Raw genomic sequence first — 26909 nt, 5'->3', positions numbered from 1 at the left:
GGAGGGTGAGAATATGTGGGAATGAGCCTTTCACTGTATAGTTTTGTGTATTATTTTGACTTTTGAACCATGTGATTGTGTTACTACTTTGGAGTGAAAGGCCATAAGCACAAGGTTACATGGCAGCTGCCACCAAGCTGAGGGATGATAGTGTGTAGGCACTGCCACCTGAAGTCAGGTGCTCTACCTTGCCCTTGCCGAGTGGCTCGGTTGGAGTGTTGTCCCATACACGAGGGTTGCAGGTTTGATTCCCAGTCAGGCACATACCTAAGTTGTAGGTTCAGTCCTTGTGGGAGGCAACCAACCATTCTCTCTCTCTTCCTTTCTCTCCCTCTCTTTTTCCCTCCCTCTCCTTCCCTTTTCTCTCCCTTACTCTCTCTGGAATTAGTCAACAAAAAGCATACCCTCGTATGAGGATTTTAAAAGAAAGTTTTTCTTTTCTTTCTTTCTTTCTTTCTTTCTTTCTTTCTTTCTTTCTTTCTTTTTTTTTTTTTTTAAGAGAAGCTCATGCTGATTGTTGCCATATAAGAACTAGAGCTCAGTGTGCCTGATCCTTTGATTTTTTTTCCCCAAGAAAAGTAAAAAAATAAAAAAATCTTGACTTTTTATGTGAACTTGCTTGGCTTTTAAATATTGACAAAAATTTCCCCCAAAATGTCTTTAATTGGCTGACAGTGTTGGCTAAACAACACTCACATTGTTCAGGGCCATGTTAGGGCTTCCAAGCTTGGTTCGCAGCAGTCTCATCTTGCAGTCTCATGAATGATTTTGAACAAAAATGGCTTCATTTAGCTCAAGCACAACTCCATGCCTCCCCGTTATTCCCAACCTGATTCCAGTAGGACTGTAGTAGTGGTGCCATCGTTGTTGTTGGTTGATGAGTGCAGATGGCTTTTTTTGCCTTTGGTTTGGTTTGGCTTTTGGGTTTGTTTGTGTGTGTGTGTGTGTGTGTGTGTGTGTGTGTGTGTTTGTTTTGTTTTGTTTTGGCTTTTTCTAAAAATTAACTCCACCTTCAGTAGATGGAGATTTCCCTTCACTGTGGTTTTTCAAAAGCATGTGCTCCAATTCTGAGGGCGGTTCTCAAGGAGGAGATTCCAGTTGTGTTAAGCAGTAACTCATGATTGTGACAAACAGCTTTTCAAGATGACTACTATGAGGTACACATGTATGGATCTATATGTTATCTTGTTCAAAGGGGGCGGGAATCATATTACCCATAATCACAGCTCCTGTTTGCATGGATGCTATAGTTCCTTGAAGGCTGTGCCAGGGCTTACCTCCCCTTCCCACCCCTTGGACTGGGTCACTTCCAGATGGTGTAAAAGCTGAGGTCTTAGAACTTGGGTCAAAATTCTATGGCCTATGAGCCAAATCCAGCCTGCTGCTGGTTTTTTGTTCAGCCCACAAAGTTATGGTTTTCACATTTAATAGTTAGGAGGAAAATATCAAAAGAATAATATTTCATAATGTAACCATAAATGAAGTTTTATTGGCACACAACCATGCCCATGTGTTTACGTATTGCCTGTGGCTACTTTCACACGAAACAGCAGAATTGAGTAATTGCAACAGAGACCATATGGCCCACAAAGCCTGAATTATTTTCTGTCTGGTCCGTTGTCCATTAGAACATAGGGCACTAGGGGTCATTCCTTTAAGAGCCCAGCTACTAAGTCAGGACTGTTCTAGCAATGGTTAACCCTGGGTTTTAAGATCTTGGGTTTTAAGACCTCCCTGAAGGAGACATAACCCAGGACAGAGCTGACCTGAGAGTGGGGCTACACTCTGGAGGAAGGCTGGCTTCCCCAGTCAGGTGCAGTCAGTGTTAGGACAGCATGAACCACCCATGAATCCCATAGCTAGACCTTGTCTCAGACCTCATCTGTTCTCTTCAGTTGAAAGTGAGGAATGTATAACCCATACGTCCTACAGGATGGCTTGGCACTGATGAGAAATAGGTACAGGAGGACAAAAAAAGACAGGACTGCCCAAGCCATAAACCCAAATGCAGAGCCTGAGAGGGGAAAATCATAGCAGCCTTCCTCCTGGCATCGTGTGCACACTTTCACTGTGTGGGTGGTTTCCAAGTCAGAAGCTTGGAAATGAATTAAGGGTGGGGGTGAACTGGAAGCTGCATCTCTGCTAAGATGTTGGTACTGTGGACATACCATAAACCTAACTCGTGTGTCAGGCATGGCAATATGTTGAGGAAGACAGGAGAGAGCTGGCTCGTTAGCACTTGCTTCAGATACTTGCTCCATCAACACAAATTCTGCTCACACATGCCAATAAAACATTCAATGTAGATATATGGTTGTCATGACTCTCTAAGAACATATGTAAGGAACAAGTGGGTCAAGACTGAGCATCTGGACCTATGAGAGCAGGGCAGTTGTAGTGACCACATGGATGACATTAAACCATTTGGGCCTGTTCCCAGATGCCAGAGCTGTTAACACACCCCTAGACTCTTTCTAGCCAAAATAGCAGGGGTGAGAGCAGTAGAAACAAGCCTGCTGGGCCTTTAATCCTGAGCAGGATGGATCTTCAAGGACCTGATGAATCACCTCCTCTTTATCTGTTGGATCCCTACCTCCTTCTCCAACCTCCATTGCCACTGTGCCAGGGATAAAAAGGGTTTTCCCCTTTGGAACCCAAAACAAACGCCCCACTGGAGAAGTGCCACTCCACTCTGGGAACACAGCAGAGCCCCATGGACCAGCCCGTCACTTAGTGGCACTGGCCAGTATACCACAGGCTGAGAGGTCCTTGGACAGAGGGCCCTTTCTGGGTGAGTTCCAGAACAACTTAGCTCATGGGTCTTCCAGTGCCAAGGGGTTGTTCATCTTCTGATTGCCCTTGTCCCAGGATCTCTCCGGCGGGTCCAGGGTTATCCCCATGTGGTGCTGCTGCTGCCTTCAGCCATTGCATCCCTGCCCTTCACTTGAACATCCTGGGAGTCTCTCTTCACTGTTAGGTCCCAACCAGATTCTCTCTACCAGATGCTTCCCTGAGGTATGCTGTGGTAGTGAGCAGCGTGGCCCGGGGGAGAGGGGGGTGAAGAGCGTGTGAGGCGAATTCACATTCTGGGCTCTCAGCTCATTAGCTGGGTGACCTTGGCAAGTCTTTTAACTTCTCCAAGCCTCTGTTTCCTCATCTGTAAGATTGAGATAATAGTGCACCTCATAGAGTTGTTAGGAGTTTTAAGGGAAGTGCTGCTGTAGAGTACAAGAGCCTGGTTTAGTCGGGTTCCCAATAAGTGTTCATTGTTGCTGGTAAGATTAATCACACTTATCATTGGCCCTTCTTGCCCCATGTGCTCCGCATTTTATTTCTGGGTTATTCTTTATCTCAAATCCCTCAGAATGCCAAGTTGTCTGTTCATATGTGCTTCTATCAGCTGTTGCTTCATGATAATATTTGGCTTCTTCAAGCCCAGATCAGCGTTACACCAACCTAAATTATCTCGTCATTGAAAACAAGAGAGTTAGCCTTGATATGGCAACGGGGCTTCTTCGTCTGTCCTGGATTTCCTGGGCAACCACCCCTGTGCATGGCCACTGGTGACGAAGGTTGATATCCACTAACAGAGTTATCTTGACCCCAATTCTGACTGGCTCCACTGCTGTTAAATTCTGCTCATTTCTATTTGGTGGCAGTCCTAAAAAAAAGTTTTGGATACTTTTATTTGGAAATTTGACAAAATATAAGTGGGAGATAGAGCAAAAACAATTTCTAAGAAAGGAGAACAATTTACTTTACAGGGCTGGAAGAGCAAGGGATCTGTGTTCTCCAGGATATGGTTACCTGTGTAGAAACCATCCCGTCTTTAGCTCTGATAAAACACAGTTATTGGGGGGGGGGGGGGGGGGGGGAGAAATATTCATTTTTTGCTGACATTCCTCAAACTCCCCTCCCCTTCCCCCAAAAAGAAATCCTTGTCCAAATCGAGTTGACATTCAAGCTTAATTTACATGCATTTTATCTACAGACTAAAGGTCATGTTGTGTGAAACAAGCTGAAGCTTTTAGTCGTGATTCTGCTACAAAGGGAGCATTTTTTCAGCCCATCAGTTGCTTTTATGTAGCTCTTTGGGTTTTAACAGCTCGGTATTTTAAAAAGATATAATTTACTTCTAGTTTAACTAAAGTTCAAGACAATTTTCTTTCCTGAAAGGTGGAGTTGAAACAACAAGGCCAACTTAAGGCCATTTAAAATGCAATTTGTGGAGTTTGTTCTGATTGCAGTAGATAAAGTAACCGCTTTGTCTGCCACTGAGAAAAAGTTTCCTGTGCTCCCCCGAGTGCTGGGAACTTTGGAGACCCTGCCTGGGCTGTCTGTAAAAACTGTGAAGCACTTGGGAAAGTGTTGTGGGTAACTGTATCCAGCCTAAAATGATGAGCTGGCGACTACAAAATCATTCCTGTTTTTTGGTAACATTAGTGTGTGAGTGTTGAATCCTTTCCACTCAAAGGCAAAGAAAAGGTGGGGGTGGGGGAGTTCTTTTCATATAGGCAGCACTTGAGGACCTTGGAACCAATCCCTCTGAACAGGAAGACCGATAGAGGAAAGTGAGATGAGTGATGAGTATGAGCGCAGTCAAGGAGAGAAAACCAATTCTCACTAAAGTGATGAAGGAAGATTTCACAGAGGAGATAGAACTTGAAATGGGCAGTGTAGGGTTGGTGAGATTTGAGCAGGCAAGGAGGGCGAAACATTCCCAGCACAAGTAATAACTTGAGCCAAGATCTAGGGGCTGAAATGAAAATCGTACGGGGCTGGAAGAGCAAGAGGTCAAGCAGGCCTTTCTGCACTGGCAAGTGTGGGTTTGGGGTGGGGTGGAACTAAGGTTGGCTGTGGGAGAGAGAGCCTTGGTTTTTCACTTTTGACAATTAAGTATTGTAGACCTTTTGCCAGGGGGATAGTCTTGAGAGAAGTAGTTTTATAGGAATGCTGTAGTGATGTAAAAGAGGAAAGAGTGGATAGGGGAGAGGCCAGAGGCAAGAAGAAAATTAGAAAGCTATTGCATTAGTCCAGGCAATAAAAAACTTTTGTCTGGCTAAGGTGGTGACATTAGAAATGGAGAAGAAGGTATATATCCTCAAAATATCAAGAGAGGAGAATGAATTGATCTTGGTAACTACAAATGTAATAATATTATAGGAAGAAATAGTCCACCTGGTCCAAACCCATCCAACACTGAAAAGGGTGGTGGCACCAGGGCCGAAACTGAGGAAACACAGAAGGGGGTTAGTTTGGAAGTGAGGATGCTGAATTTGAGACTAAATATGAGATGAAAAGAAAGAAAAAAGAGGGGAGGAAAATTGAGGAATTAAAATACTCAGGGAGAGAACATTCTGCTTCTAAGAAGAACTCTGTCTGCTTCATGAATGAGGTCTTTGCAAGTCTGAAAAGTAAAAGGCAGACCCCAAAGCCTTTATAATGACTGCTGGAATCATGGTATCTGTTAACTTGGGACCCCTCTATTAGCTGTGTGACCTTTAACAGGCCATTCAACCTCTCTGTGTCTCTCAGTTCCCTCATTCTTAAGAGAGCACTGATAGCAGTGTCTACCTTAGGTGTTATTATAAGGATTCAATTCAATAATCCATGAAAAGTCCTTAACATATTTCCTAGAACTCAGTATGTGTTAACTTATTGTCACTGATATTTTAGTATTTCTCAAATGCATCCTTTCTCTGACTCAGGGAATTTTGGAGTCTTATAATAAAAACAATGGAGATGGGATCAACAGAACTTGCCAGAGAAAGGTAGATGCTAGGATGATGACTCTAAAGTTTAGTGACTGAGGAAATGCACAGTCCTCTAAAAAGAATGTTGTTTCCCAGATAGTTGTTTCTCTGGTTGATGGGTCCCAAAAAGGAAATATATATATATTGGACACCAGATTTGGGAAAGTTATTTATAGTAATCATAATCATAATAGTTTTATATATGCCAATGTAAACTCACGCATTCATTCTTTCACTGACCAAATCTTTTGGGAGCCCATATGAATGGCATGCTTGCCAGACCAATGGTCCCATCCAGCCAGTGTAATGATGCTAACAGCATCCACAGGTATTTTGTGGGTGAGCAACTCACCCTAAGGACCTCCTCCAAATGTTTTCTGGAGGAACCACTCATAGCTCTTCCCTGTGCTGAAGGAGGAAGGGGCCGAGCAGGGAGCAGGTTGACAGTCTTCACAAATGTTTTTGCTATGTACAAAGAATGCCACAGGGCAGAGCTGGGGGATAATGGCTTAATTCTTTGTCCATTCCCCCAACATCAGACAACTTACTTAACTGTGATTTATGTACACTTTTCTGACTATAAGGTGAGGATAAGAATGCTTAGATAAGAATCAGAAGTTCTCTAAAGATGCTTGTTGAAGGGAACAGTGTGGGCACAAAATGCTGTTATTAACAGTTAGTGAAAGATTATTCCAGGAACACTTCTGCTTCAGAAAACTGCATTAGAGGCCTGGGGGAGACAAGTGATTCTCAGCTCACTTCAAAACACTCATCTCTTCCTCCCCTAACTCCTTCTGCACTTACTTGTCTGTCTCGCACAACTAATACCCTGTCTCTGTACAGTTTAGGTCTCTAATTTGTCACCTTTGGTCACCTTGTCTCTTTAAATATAGCTCATCGTTCTTTGCTGTGCCCCTGGTGAGGTATTTGATGACAATCTCTTCACAAATGAATTCATCCAAAACTCAACAAGTGCAAATATAAACTAAGCCCACTTTCTGAATCTGATTTCTTGACATGCTAAGAGTTTTTAACTTCCTTCCTCAGAATTCATGCCACGGACCAAATGGGAGATGGTGTCAGGTATTGTTAGGTGTTTTCTCTATCAGAAATTCATTCATTCATTCAACACAGTTTCAGGCATTTTTTAAAAATATATTTTATTGATTTTTTACAGGGAGGAAGAGAGAGGATAGAGAGCTAGAAACATCGATGAGAGAGAAACATCGATCAGTTGCCTCTTGCACACCCCTACTGGAGATGTGCCCGCAACCCAGGTACATGCCCTTGACCGGAATTGAACCTGGGACCTTTCAGTCCACAGGCTGACGCTCTATCCACTGAGCCAAACCGGTTTCGGAAGTTTCAGGCATTATTGTGAGTATAAGAGGAACAGTATGAATAGTGCATACAAATTCCCATCCACTTAGACTTTTTTTTTTTTTTTTTAATGCTTTTGTTGATTTTTAGAGAGAGGGGAAGGGAGAGGAAGAGAGAAGTGGAAATATCTATAAGAGAGAAACATTGATCTGCTGCCTTCTGCACGCCCCCTACTGGTAATCGAACCGCAACCTCTTGGTGCATGGGATGATGCTCAGCCAACTGAGCCACACTGGGCACCATCCTCTTAGACTTCATGTTTTTTTCAAGGGGCTAGGGGAGGGCCAGATGTAAACCAGAGTAAATTACCTACAATATTAGAAGGAGATAAGAGTTATGCAGAACAATGAGATAGGGATGAGGATTAAAGAGGGGGAAAGGAAGATGCAATTATGCCATTTGGGTGGGGAAGGCCTCACTGAAAAAGTGACATTTGAGGAAAAAGCTGGAGGAGGAAGTGAGCCAAGCAGATGTCTGGGGAAGGGCCGTTCAGGTAGAGGGACTAGCAAATGCAAAGGCCCTGTGGTGGGACCGTGTCTGGGGAGCTCAGGGGACAGCAAGGAGCCTGGAACAGAGTGGGTGGGAGGGAGTAGTAGGAAAGGAGATCAGAAAGATAATTGCGGGGAGGAGGAAGGGAACCAGTTCATGTAGGACCTTACAAGCTGTTGTAAAGATATTGGCCTTTATGGGGAGTCTTTAAAGGATTTTAGGCGGAGAAGTAGCATGATCTGATGCGCTTTTTCAATCATTATGCTGAGACTAGACTGTGTGGGGCAGTGGAAGCAGAAAGACAGTAGTATAGCTATTGCATTAATCCAGGTGAAAGATGATAGTAGTTCAGACCAGGGTGGTAGCAGTAGAGATGATAAGAAGTGGGCAGTGTCTAGACATGACAGCTTTAACATGAGGTGTGAGGTGGGGGAGGAATTAAATGACTTCAAGGTTAGTGGCCAAGCAATGGGAAGACAGAATTGTCATTCAGTGAGATGGCAGAACTGCAGGTGGAACAGGACTGAGGGGAGTGCTAGGAGTTCAGGGAGGGGCATCCTAACATTATTTCCCTGAGATGTCCAAGGGAAGCTGTTGAAGAGGCAGTTGCAGACCAGAGTCTGGGGTCGGGTCCTGGTTGGAAGTATACCAGGAAACAGGAGAGATGCTGAACTTGAGAATTCTCATTCCCTGGACGCAGGGAGGCTCTAACCACGAGTCAGTCTACTCCTTATTAAACCCAAACTTTTTTTTTTAAGCTCTTTAAAAAAAAAATTAAATCAATTAACTGAATTGTGAGCCTTTGGTGCCAGAGATTTTCTTACTTTTATTTAAATACTAGAGGCCCAGTGCACAAAATTCATGCACTGGGCGGGGGTGTCCCTCAGCCCAGCCTGACCCTCATCAATCTGGGACCATTCGGACATCCCTTTCACAATCCGGGACTGCTGGCTCCCAACTGCTCACCAGCCTGCCTGTCTGATTGTCCCTAATCGCTTTTGCCTGCCAGCCTGACCACCCCCTAACCACTCCCCTGCCAGCCCAATTGCCCCCAACTGCCCTCCCCTACCTGCCTGGTTGCCCCCAACTACCCTCCCCTGCCTGCCTGGTCACTCCCAACTGCCCTCCCCTTCAGGCCTGGTCCCCCACAACTGCCCTCCCCTGCAGGCCTGGTCACCCCCAACTGCCCTTCCCTGCTGGCCATCTTGTGGTAGCCATCTTGTGACCACATGGGACAGCCATCTTGTGTGAGGGAATGATCATCAATTTGCATATTATCTCTTTATTATATAGGATATTTTTATTGATTTCAGAGAGGAAGGGAGAGGGAGAGAGAGATAGAAACATCAATGAGAGAGAATCATTGATTGGCTGCCTCCTGCAACCCCTCTCCCCTAACACCACCACTGGGGATCAAATCCACAACCAGGGCCTGTGCCCTGACCGGGAATTGAACTGTGACCTCTGGTTCATAGGTCAATGCTCAACCACTGGTCACACCAGCCAGGCTGTCCTATCTTTATAAGCACAGGGTCCAGCTTATGAAGTGTTTGCTGATGAATAAATAAATGTTTCTAAATCAGTCAGAAGTATCTTGGAAAGGAATTCAAAGGAAACCTTTCACAAAATAAGCAACATATAAGTCAATATAACATGCTCAGTGCCTGTTCTGGGCAGTGTGGGTGCATCTGTGGGTGAGGAGGAGGAGCAACAGCCCCTATGGAATGTATTGGCTAGTGGGAGGGAAAAGACAAATCCTCAAATATGTCCGACACAATGAAAAGGATAATAGGATCTTAGGAGAAGTAAGAATAAAACATCCAGTGGGCGATCAGAAAAGGTTTCAAGAAGGAGGCGCATTTGAGCCATGCCTGGAAGGATGGGCAGGATTTTAGAAGCAAGGGCTGGAGCAGGGAAGAAGGCAGTTGAATGGCAGATGTTTCATTTTAACTGTAGCATGATACAAGTAGACATAAAAATACCTGAAAAGTCAGCCCTGCCCATGTGGCTAGTTGGTCCCATACACCGAAAGCTCACGGGTTTGATTCCTGGTTAGGGCACATAGCCAGGTTACAGGCTTGATCCTGGTCAAGTGCGTATGGGATGCAGGAGGCAACCAATTGATGTTTCTCTCTCTCCCTCTTCCTTCCACTCTCTCCAAAATCAATAAAAGCATGTACTCAAGCGAGGATTTTTAAGAAAATGTCTGAAAAGTCTTTGCCTCCATTCTTGAAATTTATTTTGATTTTAGAATTGGAATTGTTTCCAGAAATGCCCCTAAGATTTCCCCTTTATTATGATAAGCCTTAGCATCATTTTCTTCAGTTTCTTTGTGTGTGTGTGTGTGTGTGTGTGTGTGTGTGTGTGTGTGCGCGCGTGCACTTGCTTAGGTTTTATGGATCTTGTTGGAGATACAGGTTTATGGTTTTCATTAAATTATGAAAAGATGCCTAGCTGGTGTTGCTCAGTGGTTGAGTATTGACCCAGGAACCAAGAGGTCCCCAGATCAATCAATTCCCCATCAAGACACATGCTTGGGTGGGCCCGATTCCCAGTGGGGGGCATTCAGGAGGCAGCTGACCAATGATATTTCTCCCTCATCAATGTTTCTATCTTTCTATCTCTCTCCCTTCCTCTCTCTCTAAAAATAATTTTTTGGAGAAAATTTGTATTGGGCCTCTTGAAGTTGTCCCACAGCTCACTGATAATCTGTGTTCTTTTTAATCTTTTTTCTCCATGTGTTTCGTTTTGGCTTAATGGCTGCAGTACAGCTCGCTAATCTGCAGAACCCAAACTGTTTTTAGTCCCATTCAGTATCTTCTTCACCTCAGACACTGTAATCTTCATCTCTAGAGATTTAAATTCAGTGTTTTTATATTTTTGATGTTTCTATTTAACATATTCAGTCTTGCCTCTAGATTCTTGAACATGCAGTTTGAATAGCTATTTTATTGTCTCTGCCCACAAATTCCTTTATATAGGTCATTTCTAGGTGGGTTTCAATTGACTGACTTTTCCCCCCCTCGCATTATGGGTTGTGTTTTCCTGCATTTTTGCAGGCCTGGTAATTTTCTATTGGGTGCTAGACAGTGTGAATTTTACTTTGTCAGGTGCTATTGCTCATTTGAACACCTAATTGCCATGGGGAGGAGACACAGCCTTGGGTAAGTTCCATGTGGCTGACGAACCTATAAATTGCACATTCCAACCTCGTACCAAAAAGGTCCAACTGTCTAACACTGGAGTAATAAATAAAAGGAAATAAAAAAAGAACAGAAGATAAATACAGGGGATAGTAGCCATTTTTTTCTGCCTGTCGACAGATGAGGAATTTACTCATTTACAACTTATTTTGTGGAAGGCTCTGGGCTATTTGATGCAGTTATAAAAATAACTAAATTGTATTCTTCCCTTGTCTTAAATCTTAGGTTAGTGAGGAATAAACAAGTAATCAGGCAATGGCAGAAGTGCCCCAATGGGGGAGGCCCACATAGGACACCCCTAACCCAGGACAGGAGGAAACACTTCTGGGAAGTGACACGAGGATGACACATGATGTGAGAGAATGGCTAGGTGTTTTATAACTTTTTTTCTGATTGTGAGAGTGTCCTTTATAGTAAGTTAGAAAATACAGAAAAGTATAAACATTATGATTTTTAAAACATTTTGCAAATTAATAAGCCGATGTAGCATGGTAACTTATGGAGAAGCTTGGTATTTTAAACTTATAAAAAAATCATCAGGGAAAGGACATAAGGATCCCCATCTCTTTAGTCAGGGCTCAGTTCTCAACCTCTGAGCTTACAGGAAATTTTATGGGAAAGAAGGGGAAGGGCTGAGAGAGAAAATGCAGAACTGGGAAGATGGCACAGGTAGAACTTGTCAAAATGTGGGTAGGACCATGTACATTAAGAAGACCTGGGAGAAACTGTTTTAAAAGCTGGTGTCTGGGCTCCACCCTGGGTCTCTTACAACAGAACTGATGGGGCTGAGCCTGGGAAACTATGTAAATTGCTCCCTAGGTGATTATAATACACCCTAACTTGAGAATCACAAGCCTGGAATTTAGCCAGATTGGGTGGGAGAAGGGATTAGAGCAATTATGTCAAACTCACGGTCTGCAGGCCACATGCCTCGTTTATTTGGCCCATGGTAGCCTTTGAGTTAGACATGCTTGGGTCAGAGGGTTGGTAGTTCGAAGTTTAAAAAAGGAGGGCTGGGAACCCTGACAGTTGGATCCCTCACAGCAGAGAGGGGGCTGCAGGTGTTTGATTACGGCAAAGGTAAATTTCTTTTCAAATTTATTGGTGATTTGGAATTTTTCATTGTGTAAGTTTGGTTCATTCATGTCTTAGCTTATTTTTTAATTTTTAAAAATATTTTCTTACTAATTTATAAATAATCTTTTATAGGCAAGTTATTAGCTTTTCTTGTGTATTACACATGTAGTCTTATTTTCCCCTTAATGAAGTTTATAACATTTATTGAGAACTTGCAACTCACCAGGTGCTATGCTAAGACCTTTAGATATGTATGTCAAAACTGGCTTTACCTCTGATGTGGGCACTATTATCATCATTATTGTCATTCCCATTTTACAGACAGGTCACTGAGGCTTAGAGAGGTTAAGAATGCTGTTCAAGGTCCCAGCGCCAGTGAGTGAAGGAATTAGAAATCAGAGCAGATGGAGCGCATCTGACTCCAAAGCCCATGTTCCTTGGCCTTGGGTGTTATCTCCCTTTTACTTTTGTTTCTAAGCCTTTTCATGTTTATACATTTTCATGTCATCAAATCTATAAAGTCTTTCCTCTATGGATTCTTCTTTTGCTTCTTTGCTTAGAACACATGTGTCAAACACAAGGCCCGCGGGCCAAATCCAGCCCGCCAGGCCTTGCAATGTGGCCTGCACCGCGCTGTCATCACTGCACTCCGCTGTCAGTTTATGACATTGTCAGTTTATGACTGTTCAGTAAACCATTCGGCCCGCGATTTAGGCTGGATTTTAGATTTTGGCCCCTTCTCTGATTGAGTTCGACACCCCTAGCTTAGAATGTTCTTTCCTATCTCAAGATCCAATAGTCACCTCTATTGTCGCATGATTGCACATCATTTCATTTGAAAGCTATTCCATTGCATTAGTATGTGTTTAAAATATATATACACATACTAGTACTTTCCCCTTTAAGAAGCAATTGGCCAGAATAAGTTGTAAAATTGCTGGACTCAAAAATGGGCAATTTGCAACATAACAACTTCTTAAAAGTAAAGTGAGACAAGGATTTGAGATTAGTAATTTGATATTTGGCTGCTATTTTTCTTTTTTATGACGGGGGAGAATTGTCTCAGATGGACGCAGCATGACCAGATAAAATACCGCGCTGTCTCCATGTTGTCTTCTGGAGGGAGGACAACCCCAGCACCAGAGGTGGTGGAGGCTGAGTCCCACGCCTCCTCGGAGAGCGGCCCCAGAGTGGCCCCGTGGGGCTGGTGCCTGAGCTGGGTCAGTCACTTGGTGCCAGCAGGAGTCCTTGCTGCACGTGACTCTCATCAGGAGGAGCAGCAAAAAAAAGGACTGGCCATTCCTGAGGTGCAGCCAGAAGTAGCTGCCTGCTCTGCAGATGGAACAAGGCTAAGACTCTGGGGCGTATTGGCACTTGAGGAGCTCCTGGTGGGCGAAGGGGAAGGTTAGGAAGGAGGTTACAGTGACCAACGGCAGTTTGTATTTAGTGGGTTAGGACACTTACTGGTTTGTATCTGGTTATTTCTACAAATCCTACTCTGTGTTACATTTTTAATTCAGTTGATAACCTGATCTGGTAATTGGACTTTGGCTAAATGTCTTTATAAAGTAGTGTGAATTGGTTTTCAAAGAGCAAGATTAGCTGATTTATATTCAAAACATGAAGCAACATACGAAATGGTTTTCATAAGGACTCCCTCCTTTACACCTCACACTGGTTGCTGGGGTATTGCCATGGGTCTTATTTTGTCAAGGGCTGGGGTGCTCGTGCAGGGTCCTGGGCAGTGCAGGCACCTGCCTCCCCTGTTTGCCCCAGGTCAGGCCTGAAGCACATCTAGGGGAGAACATACTCCTTCGGGGACTTCTGTACTGCGTTGTTGGATGTCCCCAGTGTTAATAAATGCCAGGCTGGGCAGTTCCTAATGCCAGCTGTAAGTAATTTTGCCGGAGACCTTGGGTGAGGGCATTTGCTGGAACTGCCCCCCTGCATCTGTGATTGTTGAGGAGTCCTGAGCCCAGACAGACCGGCTGCCTCAGTGTCTGTAACTCTCCAACTTTTGCGTGCAAGGCTCATGGGTGGACTCCAAACCAACCGTCATTAATTATTTGCTCAGCACTTCATTAGTGAACCCAGGCATGGCTGAGGCGGGTGAGAGGGAGCGCTCTGCAGGCTGCACTCAGCTCCAGCAATTCAGCTCCGCCCATGGAACATAATCAGCCAACCCTGTGCCTTAGGGATGAATAGTCTGACCCCTGCTCCTTGCAGGGCAGGTTGTCCTCCACCCCTATCCTAACCCATTTAGCAGAGCAAGAGGAACTGGTGAATGCCATGTTTCCCCCATGGCATGGCTTTTTCAGTGATGTGTGAGTCTCCTTTAGCCAGACTTGGCCTGGCTGACCTAACCTGGCCAGTCCTGGGTGCAGAACTCCTGCAGGTGCCTCTCAAGAGAGCGTGGAAGGTGTGTGTGATTCCCCCACAGGCCAGGGGCAATCCATGGTTCTGGTTTTACATTCATGTTGATGTGGGGCAGGAGGAGGACAGCCCTATGTCAGGCCCTAATAGGAGAACCCTAGCATCTCCAAGCTCCTGTTTTCTAGGGACTAGTGGAGTGTCTGCCAAAGTGAAACTTTCGTAAACAAACAGGCACAGAGAGAAACAGGCAACCAACCACCTGCTAGATACTCAGCTCCCACACACGTTACTGCCGATCAGAAGGGAACGTCCTTGATCGAGGAGCACGTCTCCCACCCAATGGAGTGAGTACTCAGTAGTGAAGTATTTATTGAGTACCTACTGTGTGCTTGATGACATTCTAATGGGGGGAAAGGGGCAAACAGAAGAAGGATAAAACAGTCCCTACCGATAAAAGCCTATCTATCTGGTTAGAAGCCAAAGTAATGCACTAGATGTGTGCCAACCCCAGCCACACAGGGATGCAGCTGGGCCCAGGAGGGGGCGGTCAGTGGGAATCAGGATCTTTGGGGAAGGCTGGGCAGGACTCAGCTGGGCTCTGAGCATCCCCAGAAGGATGAACCCACAAGAGCATTCAGCCGCAGGCTGCTGATGTGGGGTGACCAGGGCTGGCTCATTGAGCTGACAAATGCCTGGACCTTGGCTGATCTTCCTGTCGGGCCCCAGAACTTCACTAACATACAAGACCATCCCCATTTCCTGTTGGGGTTTGCAGATTGTTGTCACCATATCTAGGCCCCAGTGTGAATTCCTGCTTTTCCAAGGGATGAGCTGACCCCAGCCAGCTTCAGACCCTCGTGAGGAACTCCTCTAACAACTGTAGTCTAACCATCAGGTACAGGATGCGGGGCCACCACATCTGCAGGCCCATCTCTGCAGTACAAGGAATCTCAGTCAATGGCAGGCTGATTATCAGCTCCCTAGGGCTGTTCCTAAAAGATCATTTGCGTGCACATAATATCAATTTGCATAATTAAGGAGAGTCATCAAGACTATTCAACTGTCTCAGAAAAATGGCATTGAAGTTACAAAATAGGTCAGATCTGAAAGGTAACTTAGAATTGAAAGTGTCCCGGCTAGCAGACAGCAGAAGCCCATGCTTGGGAGATTCAGAGGAGCCTGCCGGGGCTGTTTTAGCTGGCCATAGCAGGCAGGTTCACTCCCTTACTTTCTCATGAATCAGCCCTGAGAGTAAAATGCTACAGGAAGGAAGGTCTAGAGGGCAAGCAGCCTGTTACCAAAAGGTTTTATGTTCAAGTGGACAGTGGCAGCTCACTGCCCTTAGCTCTGTTCATTCTGATGAGAAAGAAATACGTTTGATTAAACCTTTCACTTTTGCATGGAAAAGATTTCTCAAAACTGATGCATTTTCAATTAGTAAAAATCTAATATTCCATTCATATTCAAATTAAACTAAAGCAAACATTAGTATCTCACATTGAATTCAGGCTATTTGTTTTGCAGAGGCTAGACAGAATGGAAAAGTAGATGTGGAGGAACGTAATACTCAGCTCTGGCAGCTGGGGATGAGCCCAGGCGAGCTGCTCCACTCGCTTTCTCTGGACCTCAGTTTTCTCATCCCTCTTTTTCCCCAACTGTAAGTCTCTGAGCGTTTGTCCCCATCTCCTCCCTCTATCCCCAGGGGAGCAGTGTTTGAAATCATCTGTCTAGTCTAACCTTCTCACTTTACAGATAAGTAAGTAAGGCCAAACCCCACCCCACCCCAGCTCACCCAGAGTAGCTCCATTTTTGTGTTTTATATTTTTGAGTTTGGCCATTTATGTGGGAAAAAGAAAACTTCATGACTAATAATGAACAATTTGAAAATCACTGGACTAGACAACTGTTCTAGTTCTTTCCATATTTATTTTCCTAGAAGCAACAGAGATCTAAGTTATTCTCAGTGATGGGGTAGTTGTGAAGGCAAGATATGTGGGTTCCCATGGAAAGCTGGGTCATTAGATTCACATAATGTTGTCACTCTGAATTACTCAAAACACCGCAAAGGAAAAATTACCAAAGTAAAACCCTAACCCCTCTATTAAAACTATATAAACTAAGAAGCAAAAATCTTCTTTGTATCCTTAGTCTCAGTCTTCATTAGAAAAAAATCTCAGTGGAATCAGGCCTAAACCAGCAGTTAGACATACCTCTCACAATCTGGGACTGCTGGCTCCCAACTGCTCACCTGCCTGCCAGCCTGATAACCCTCTAAACACTTCCCTGCCAGCCTGATCAATGCTTAACTGGCCCGATCACCCCCTGCTGGCCTGGTCCCCCCCAACTGCCCTCCCCTGAAGGCCTGTTCCCCCCCCTCCCCCCCCCAACTGGCCTCCCCTGCTGGCCTGATCACCCACAACTACCTTCCCCTGCAGGCCATCTTAATGGTGGCCATCTTTGACCACATGGGGGGGTCCATCTTGTGCAAGGGCATGAGGGTCAATTTGCATATTACCTCTTTATTATATAGGATGTTGCCATGAGCATTCTTGTCCAGATATCTTTATATACTCTTCCTACAAAGGAAATTCCTAATTCATAGCATTTTCTTTCTAATAGAAACTGCCAAATAATGTCCAATGTCTTTTTAGTTGGATTTAAAGTCATCTTGTGCCATCTGATGACAGATTAGCAGGAAGTTAATTATTTTTCTCCAGGGGCCCCTTCCTTGCCTGTGAATTGTCCATGAATCCCATGAGAGCCGCTATTCCAGAGACCAGCGAGGAATCAGGAAGGTCTGGTCAGGCCACTGGCAGGACCTATTCTGGCTCTTTTCTCCCATCACTAGCAGGCATTGTCGATGCTGACAAGTCCCCTTCAGTTTGGTGTGTCCTTGTCCACTGCTGCATTGACCTTTTCATTGGGAAGATGACCCTTACCCGCCACAGCCTTCCTTCCGAGCAGACAATTCCAGCTCCTCTGTGACATGCTGACCAAGGGTGCGTTAAGCCTGAGCTCTCAGGGATGCTGTTTGTTCTGTGGCCCTCAGGGGACAGCTGGTGTTCCCATAGAATGTGTCCTCCAAGCTCCTGTAGCTGGGTTGGGAGGGCTTCCCACCAGAGCCATGGACCTTTCCTATGCCTCACCTACCCTCTTCCCAACACTGTCAGATTCTCATATCAGAGACCCTGGTTAACAATTGGTCATCGCCTCCTCTCAAGGTAAGCTCTCCCTGGGAGACCACTAATGTGCTTTCTGACTTGAACCCTGTCTGCCCCATGAAGTCCTGGGCCTGGAATCAGGCACTGTCCTCTGCACAGGGGATACAGACAGAAGTTCTCCTGCTCTCTGAAGGCTTCCATTCTTTGGAGAGCAGGGGCAGGTAATAAATGAATGTATATATGGGCAAGACAATATGGGATAATGGTAATGCCACAAAGAGAAAAATTGGGTGAGGTGATAGGGCTACTTTCAGTTGGGTGTCAGGAACAGCCTCCTGGAGAGCTGGCATTTACTTTAACTGAGGCCTCAGTGAAGGTGTGAGCATAGCATACTGGGCACAGCAAACACTGTCCCAAGGGGATGACCAAGGTAACTTGTGGGGGGCAGGGGGGTGGCCTCCCAGCAGGGCCACCCTACAAATGGATCATGCCAACACCCCCAGACAATGAGCTCCAAAGCCTCTCCCAGCTTGCCCTCTTCTCCAATTCTAAATCAAGATTCCTCTGTGCCAACTGTGACTCCTTAATTTGACGGTGTAGATTTTGTAACTTTCAATTTGGATTTTTTTATTTTCATCCCAATTCTTAATCACTATTATCAGGAAAATAAATATTTCTGACTTTCTTACATTCACCTCTTCATACCCTATGTTTCCCCTTGATACAATCTTATACAGCCCACATTTGTTAAAAGAATATTCCCAAGTAATATTCCCCAGTGAAGAATAACACAATTTCCTGGTAAATATTTAAATTGACATTCATCGTATAAATGAAGTCAAAAGATCAGGAAATGAAATCCTCATCTTTTTTAACAGAACCTGGGCCTACACCAGACCCATTTGAATATAAAAGAGAAAGACTAATTTCCCCTATTGATTTTCCATTGTCTGACATCTCTGCTTCTGCTGTAATCCCCAAGGCAACAAATGAAGCATTGTAAAGTCTTTAATGGTCTTCTCAATGGGCAATTATACATTTTTTTTATAATAAATTTTGTCAGTTGTGCAGCTGATTACATTTATTTATGAAAATGACTAAAAACAATGAATCAAAATTTTTTCTGTCTGGTTCCTTTGAGATACTCATCAGAGCCATAATAAGAAGTGTAGTAGACCTGGAGCTGAGCCCAGCTCTTCTGTGAGCCAGCCTGTGACCTTGAGTAAATGAGGCGACCTCTCTGAGCCTCCGTGTCCTCATCTGTGTGAAAGGGAAAGTAGCAGGCCCACTCCGCTCCAGCTGGGGTTGAGGGAGTGGGGGGTGTGTTCTGTGAAGGGGCACTCGCTTGTTCCCAGTCCTTAAGCTGGGGGCAGTACGTGCGCATGCATTTATTACTCATCTTTAAATTGTTCTCGCACATTCTATACATCTGTGATGTGTGTGATATATTCCACAGTAGATTTCTAAGGCAGTCAACAAATACTGTTGACAGACTACAAAAAGTTAATGCAGACCGAGTTTTCCTCTGGACCTCCTACCAACCAGAATAAACCCAGACAGAAGACAAAACAAATTTCCCCTCAAATCAAAACATGTTCTTTCTAAAGAGTTTAATTGAAAAAGTGAAGATTTCGAATAAAACAACAGGGTGTGTCATGCTCAGGGCAGCTCCCTCTCACCTGGCCCTCCCTTCCTCCTCACTCGAGGTTTCTATATTTCTCCCCAGAAATAGCCTGGAAAGCCAAAGATAAAGAGAGAATCTTGAAAGCGGCAAGGAGCAGGAAGCATATAGAAATAAAATGACTAACAGAGCACATGTCACCCGAGGATCTGTGCTTAGTGATTCTGAGAGAGAGAGAGAGAAACATCAATATGAGAGAGAAACATTGATTGGTTGCCTCCCGTATGAGTGTAACTGGGAATCAAACCCACAAACTAGGTCTGTGCCCTGATTGGGAATCAAACCCACAACCTTTTGATGTACAGGACAACTCTCCAACCAACTGAACTACCTGGCCAGGGCTGCATGGCTTTTTTTTTTTTTTTTTATATAAATGGAAGTACATTTCATATGCTGCTCTGTACTTTGCATTTTTAAATTTATCTTGAAGAGCTCACAATATCAGTCTTACGGATTGAAATTCTCTTCTCCCCACCCCGGCAGTATTTCTTTGTGCAGCTATGCTACATGTTAACTAGAGCTCACTGATAAATATTTAGGTTGTTTTCAGTCTCTGCTCTTGCTCACATTTCTGCAACAACCATCTTTATGTTTACGTCTTACACATATATGTGTGCATCTGTAGAGAAAATCTCAGAGTATATGGATGGATCAAAAGGTAGATTCATGTACATTTTGATAGCTATTGCCCAAATCCCTCCAAAGAGGCAGAGTATCCCTTTAAACTTCCATGAGCAGGACACGGGAGTGCTGCCTTCCTGACAAGCCTGTGACATGTGATCTCTTCCTCTTTACTTACAAACCTAACAGGCGAAAATAGAATTCCATCGCTTGGATTTATTTCCTTAGCTCTAAGAGAAAATGAAGCTCTTTACCTTTTCTGAGCTTCAAGTTTGGGCCCATTTTTCTTTTGGTTTCTTGTTCCTTTATGTGTTTCTTCAAAACAGCTCTTTATATAGAAGCATTTTGCAAGTATTTTTCTAGGTTTGTGTTTCTCCTTTGTTATTGCTTGTAGTGTTTTACCTCTGGTAAATTTTTTTAAGTATTAGGTAGTCAAATGTATCAATTCAATCTCTCTCTATATGTAGTATGGGAGTTGTTTTGTTCTTAGAAAAGTCTTTCCCCTTCTAATGCTATTTTAAATATTTTCCCCAGGTTTCCTCTAGTACCTTTACTAGTTTCTTTTTTACTTTTACATTTTTTATCAGTATCATTTAATTAACTTATTTAATGTAAGGAGTGATGTAGGGATTCAATTTCTATTTTCTCCTGGAATGTCTATCCAGCTGTGTCAACTTTATTTCTTAACTAATAAGTTTTCTCCCCACAGCTTGAAAAGCCACATGATTTGGATCTAAAAAAATGCTGTATCTAGATATTGAAAATTGTTGGGTGATAAATTAACGAAGTTCTTAATACATTCAATGAATTGTCAAAACAACAGAATAAAGAGTGGGCTTATCATGTGTTGGGTCTGTTCTAAATGAGTTGCATCTATTTGTTCATTTAATCCATGTAGCCACGCAATAAGGTAGGGCTGTGAGCTTTATGTACAGACAATGACACTGAAGCACAAAGAGGTTAAGTACCTTGTCTAAAGTCACACTGCTATGAGTGGCAAAGTCATGCTTTGAACACAGGCAGTTTAAATTTAGAATCCATGCTTCTCTCCACATATTCTGCTGCCTTCGTGAAATGGAAAATACTTTTATACATACTTCCTACATACTAGGCTCTGTTCTAAGAACTTCACACATAACACTTTTAGTTAATCATCACAACAATCCTAAGAAGTAAGCACTAATGCTCTCCCCATTTTACAGACAAGCAAACTGAGGCAGAGTGTAACTGGAGGACAGACAAAAAGGGAGGGGGGGCAGCATGTGGTGAGCCCACAGAAGGAGGAATTTTTCTCTATCTTTAGAGCAGCAAGGAATCACAGACCTGTTTGAATCAGGACGGACCTCATCAGACTGGGTTTTTGTGAAGTTCATTAGGAGCATGGGAGAATGGATGAGGGAAGGGGCTGCACAGTAGGTGTGGGAGACCCAATATCAGGCTAACACCTCGCTGGAATGACACCCCCAACCCCAGGTGCCATCCGGTGGTGAGTAGATAGCATCCACATTCCCTGAGATAACTGCCCTCTAGGGCTTATATTGTTTACATTTTCAGAGAAAACAAGAGTGTCCCTGCTCACCCAGCTATCAGTGCTTGCTCCTAACCACTGAGCATGCCGACCCTCTGTATTCAGGCCGGCAGATTGAGACCTTTAGACACTGGGTGCTGGCTTAGGATAGCCTTGAAAATTGAATTTGACAATCCCTTCACCATCCTCTCTCTCTCCAATAGAAATCAAGAAAATTCTGACATCGTTGATAGATGAGCTTCCAATATCAAATATCTTCAAATCTTTTAAAGATCTCTTTTGTGTCTTAGGTTAACTTTTCCTTGGACATCTATATATTCTCCCCGAGTTACTCTGTGAATTTTTATAACTCCTTTCTTCTTGTGTGAATAAAGGGCAAGCTCACGGCCCCCTGCCTGCTGTGCTGCTACTAATCACAGCCTCTCTCCCCGCAGATCCGTGTGATGGTAGACCTGTGCAACAGCACCAAGGGCATCTGCCTGACAGGTAGGCCGGCCGTGCTCACCCCCAGCTGCCTCGGCGCACAGGCATGCTAGCCAAGGGCCGGGCGGAGGGAGCACCTAGTAACACTGTAGGTTATAAAAATACATGTTGGTTTACTTTTAGCAGATGTTTTTAATGGCATGAAAATCAATTGTCACGTAATTATGAAAAATAATATTTTCAGTATTGCCATAGAAATATAGCCATGAAAAATAATGAGGTCTCGGTAATTAGAAAAGTGTGGTACCTTGAACCAAAGCCATGGATGTTTTCCTGTTCCCGTTAGTTTTTTAAAAGGAAGAGAAATAAAAAGACCTCGCTAAGTGGTAGAGTTCTCTTACCAGAAATCATTATTTCCCTACATCATACACATATGATACATATAACATGCATGGGAAGCTCTAGAAGCAAACTGTTAATTAGTGGAGAAAGCACTTTTTCTGAAGTGTGGTCTGTGTGGTGCCTACCGTGTGCTGGGTGGGACTGGCAGGGTCACACGCTGGCCCCCTGCACTCAGTGATTCAAGGACGAATAGACAGGAGAGGGAAAGAACCTCTGGGCACAGCAAACCTTGCGACAAGGAGTGTCTGATGGATGGGGCGGAGGAGGAGGGTGGTTTTGATATGCTTGTCTACACCTGAGTCAGACAGAGTCCTGCATCTCACCTGGGAGGGGGGGGGGGGTGCCTGACTCCTGCCTTCAGAAGCTGGGAGCAAGTTCATGCACACCCCCACCCCAGGATGGGCCATAGAGCCGGATTTCAGACCTTGCATTTCCAAAGGGAATACACTACACTCTGAGGAAACAGGAAGAATCCTTTTCACATGAAAAGTCTGTTTTGGACTAAATGCATGCTCCCATGGACCTTACAGTATAACCAAGACTTTGTAGCGCTCTGAAGCTTTGCTGGGCCCCTCAGCCCAGGGCCCAGGCTCTGGGGAGATCCCATCTACACTTCACTTGTGCCCAGGGCTGCGCTGTGCCTACTGAGGAGTAAGAAACTTCACCCTTTTCGGCAGTATTCTCCCCAGAACCCACATTGCCTGTGCGGGAGGCGCTCACTGGGAGTTTGCCGAATGACCTGGGGTTTCTGTGAGTGTTGAATGGGGTGTTGGGCTGCTAAGAAAGACACTTCCCCAAGGATCCGCGGTCAGTCTGACTCTCATTTGCTTGGTTTGGGCTCAGAGAGAAAAGCTGTAATCCTGTGGCTTCTTGGGAAATTTTAATTGAATTACTCAAGTCACATCTCAGCCCTCACAGAAAGTTAAATATCTTCAGAACACCTTGGTCCTTTATTCTGAAGCTCTTGTAGCTTAAGCACCTTTCTTCCCTCTCCGGAAGTGCCTTCTCAGAGTTCCCTCGTGTGACCGTAATGAGTGCTGGGGAAATGGGGAAATGCTCGGAGGGATGGAATTACAGGCACAAAAGCCTTGTCGAGAGGCACAGGAGGGAACTGTGCAGCCCATTCCCTCTTTCTTTCTTATTTTTATGGTGACAGGAGGGCCATACTGTGCAGTGAATGTGTGAGGGGCTATTGAGACCACTTAGGGGAGATTGGCGCGGAGGGAGAGCACATCCGTGCCTCCCCACAGCAGTGGTGCGGGGGTTCTTTGGCGCCTCAGAATGCTTTTCGAAGGCCACACCTTCCCCTTTCACACCAGCTTGAAATTGGGCCTCCTTTTACACAGAAAGCTCCTCTATTAAAACTTCGGTGTAAAAGGCACAAGTTTCAACGTGAGGCGGTGCGTTGGCAGAGGCCAGGCTGCCTGGGTTGGGGTGGGAAGGCCACAGCACACAGGACTGAATTGGCAACTTCAGGGGGAGGGGGAAGAGCCTTGGTGCCCTGGGGAGATGTGGGCAGGCAGACCCTGGGCTCAGAGCCCGGGAGCAAGATCTAGCTTTACCCTGGGCTCTTCTTTGAAAAAGCAGGCCCATGTGAGGTGGGGTTCATCCGCTGTGACCATGGACCGCTTTCCCCATTGCTTCTTCGGTGCCCCAGCTCCAGGCTCACCCTCTCTGGAGGCCTCTCAGACGGCCGTGTGCCCAGGCTGCCCCAGCACCCCTTTGGAGTTTTGCTTCTCTGCAGCTCCCTCACATTTCATTGTGATGGCAAAGTACCTACCTTCCCCTGGTAGGTTGTCCATACAATAGACACAGGGGCCACGTTTGCTGCTGCTTAGTGAATTTTGGTGCACATAGTAGGTGCTTAGTAAATGGTGACCTTTCCGGAAGGCCACAGCTTGGGTTTGTGGAAGACCTTTCCCCTGTAGTGCTGGCGATCACATGCAGCCTGGAGAACGGAAGGACCTCAGCTGCCCCCGCTACAGCCTCACCAGCTTGTCTGAGTGCTCACATAGAATAACTGATAAGAAGACTCTTGTATTTGGAAAAGCAAAATTCTTTTGTTAGATTATGTGTAAATGATCCATCTGAACACCCTTAGATTTTCTGGGTAATTTCACTACAAGGAAACTATTTGCTACCTGATCTGGGCCCTCAATTCGTCCTGGGCTATTTTGTGCAACAAAATAGAGACCTGGGAGGTGAACCAGCTTCTGCTGTCAGCCCCCCTCCGTGGCCTGGCGGAGACACACTGGCTGGCTGGGAGCCCTTGGGACTGCTCTCGGGACAGCCAGACCTCAGCCCTGCAATGCCGGCTCTTACGTGTGCCAGGGCTGTAGTGCCTACCTGTATTGTCACCCAGCCTCATGGAGTTAAGTTGATTGCTTGAGAGATGACTGATTTCTGAATCAATACAATTATTCTAGGTCCACTGACACTTAAACAGAAGTGGTTTTGGTTGACAAATGTGTCTGTGCTGACTTGATTTTAAGAATCTTTTGTGTAATAATATGAACAATAAAGATGGATTTAAAAAAAAAAAAGAATCTTTTGGGTAAATATACTGAATTAAAAGGCATGGGCAGTTCCTCGCCAGTACATTCTAAGAGGGGGAAAATTTTTGGGGGGTGGAGCTGGCTTTGCTTTCACCATTTAAATTTTTTTTTCTATTCTAGGCCCACCTGGCCCACCAGGTAAGAGCCGAGGGCTTTTCCTAGTTCATGGGGGGAATTTGGGTAGCTAACCCCCCAGGATCACTCAGAAGGGGCTAAGGTGGGGAAGGCAGAGATTCTAGAGCCAAACCTCACTATCACTGTGTCCCCGCTCCTCTCTGCCCCAATCTTGAACCCTCCTGCCCCTCCCACTTGAGAACCCGCCTTCACCACCCCCACCTGTCACTGCCCCAGGCCAGGGGAAGGAAGGGGGGAAGCGGGAAGGGATCCAGGAAAGGTGTGGATGCTGCCCAGGTTCACTGGCTTCAGGGAATGACCTGAACTTCAGCAAAGAGATGTTTTTAATGTCTGTTTCCGTGTTTGATGCAGGACCGCCAGGACTCAGTGGGCTACCAGGACACAACGGGTCGGATGGACAGCCTGGTCCCCAGGGCCCGAAGGGCGAAAAAGGAGCAAATGGGAAAAGAGGAAAAATTGGTATTTTGGCAACTCTTTCCTTATTTACCTTGTCGCTCATTTCTGTTACTGCACTTTGAATGGGCTATGTGTGCGCAGTGGCTAGAAGTTGTGTCTTTGCAGGCAAGGCTGGTTCGACTCTTGCCTGGATTGCTGTGTTTGGGGGCCAAGGGCATTCTTGTTGGTACTGACCATGGTTTATCTCCCTGGGAACCGCTTGCTCTGGTGCAGACTGACGGACGGAAGGGGCGGGAGTCGGAGCCCAGGGCGGGGCACGCATGGGCTGTGTGCCGGCTGCATGTGTCACGCCCCAAGTCTTTCCAGGGTCAGTTCCTGCCTTGCCCTCTGCTGCCTTCTTCTGCCCAGAAACGTCGTGTTTGATTGAAAATCAGTTGTGTGATGTGAGCCTCTGAGTTTTTCTAGTAGAGGAACAGCTGGAATGATGTGAATGGACTGGTGGCATCCGGCCTCCCTGAGCCTGCGCTCGGGCTGTGGGGTCCCAGCTGTCAGGGCCTCCTGTCCGGGCCCACAGGGTGGTTACAGAGAGGTGGTGGCCTCTCCGAGAGGCTGCCTCTGCCTCTGGGAGCAGCAGTGCTGCCGTCACCTGAGCCGAGGGCCCAAAGCAGAGGTGTCAGGTATGTCCAGGGGTCAGTGAGAGGCAGGGCTCCTGCGGGGTCTGGGAGGAGGCAGGGGGTGGGCAGGCGGGTTCTGAGGGGCTCTGAGTACCAATCTGGGGACCGGGGTAAGGCCTGCCGGGCGGATTCACTGAAGAAAGCTGTTGTGTGGCATGTGGAAGCTCGAGTGCAGGGGTAGGGTGCTCAGGAGGCCTCTAAGAGGCCTGGCTCTCAGCCTCTGGCGGGTGGAGGCTCCATCACACCCTCTGGTTTATTTCCAACTTCGGGCTCTGCTACTCCCTCTCACGCGGATCTGGCCTAGAAGAACTACTGGGAGATTCTTCCGGACAGCACAGCCCCCCTCCCAGCACTCTGCTCCTAACAATGTAAGTGAGAGCCCGTGGAGAGAGAGTCGTGGAGAGACTTTGCCGCTTGGCCAAACCCGCATGCTCACGTTCCCAGGGGGCAGCCCTGTGGCGATGGGCAACACAGACCCCACAAGGCCAGTAATTACAGCCCGTGCTGTAGCAGTAATGGATTGTTCCATGTTGGATAATAATTAGAAAGGAACATCAGCATTGAATAATGATGACCGGCAGCGTACAGACATCTGGTTTATCCTGGGAAGCCCCCAGCAATGGGACCCAGTCCTAAGGATTCAGCAACGAGTGTATGAGGGGCGGCCGAGGGGAGGCAGCCACTGTGCTGGCATGGACGTGGGCAGGGGGCAGGGTGTGGGTATCCAGAAGGGCTCTGGCTTTGCAGAGGTGAGCTTAGCAGGCGGCCTACAACCCAGTGAGGGCAAAGCAAAGGTCCATCCACTCAGGTAACTGCATGTTTATGTCGCAGGCACTGTTGCAGGTGCTGGAGATCCAGAAATGAAAACGCTCACAATATCCCTGCCCTTATAATACAAATTCTAAGCTGGGAGAAGAAACAGTGGACAAGATCAACAAGTAGAGTAGATTGTTACACGGTGGTAAGGGGAAATAAAGAGCCAGGAGCGGGAGGGGGGCGTATGGGGGTGACTGTGGAGTGGGAAGCCACGTAAGACCCCTGGGAAGGGAGCTTTGAGC

The 26909-nt window shown here is 45.7% G+C and overlaps 1 protein-coding gene across 1 annotated transcript in view; it reads left to right on the top strand.

Annotated features, from left to right (window-relative positions):
• Positions 1 to 26909, top strand: part of GLDN (gliomedin) — a 55343-nt gene that overhangs the window by 6147 nt on the left and 22287 nt on the right. The window contains exons 2-4 of the mRNA XM_084894320.1: positions 21701 to 21752; positions 24767 to 24784; positions 25133 to 25240. Of these exons, the coding sequence (XP_084750446.1) occupies positions 21701 to 21752; positions 24767 to 24784; positions 25133 to 25240 (178 nt within the window). The remainder of the gene's footprint in view (positions 1 to 21700; positions 21753 to 24766; positions 24785 to 25132; positions 25241 to 26909) is intronic.

The sequence above is a fragment of the Pipistrellus hanaki genome (assembly GCF_964339955.1).
Source record: "Pipistrellus hanaki genome assembly, chromosome: 1".
NCBI lineage: Eukaryota > Metazoa > Chordata > Mammalia > Chiroptera > Vespertilionidae > Pipistrellus > Pipistrellus hanaki.
The sequence above is the reverse complement of the archived record's forward strand: the minus strand, read 5'-3'. Positions and strand labels throughout refer to the sequence as shown.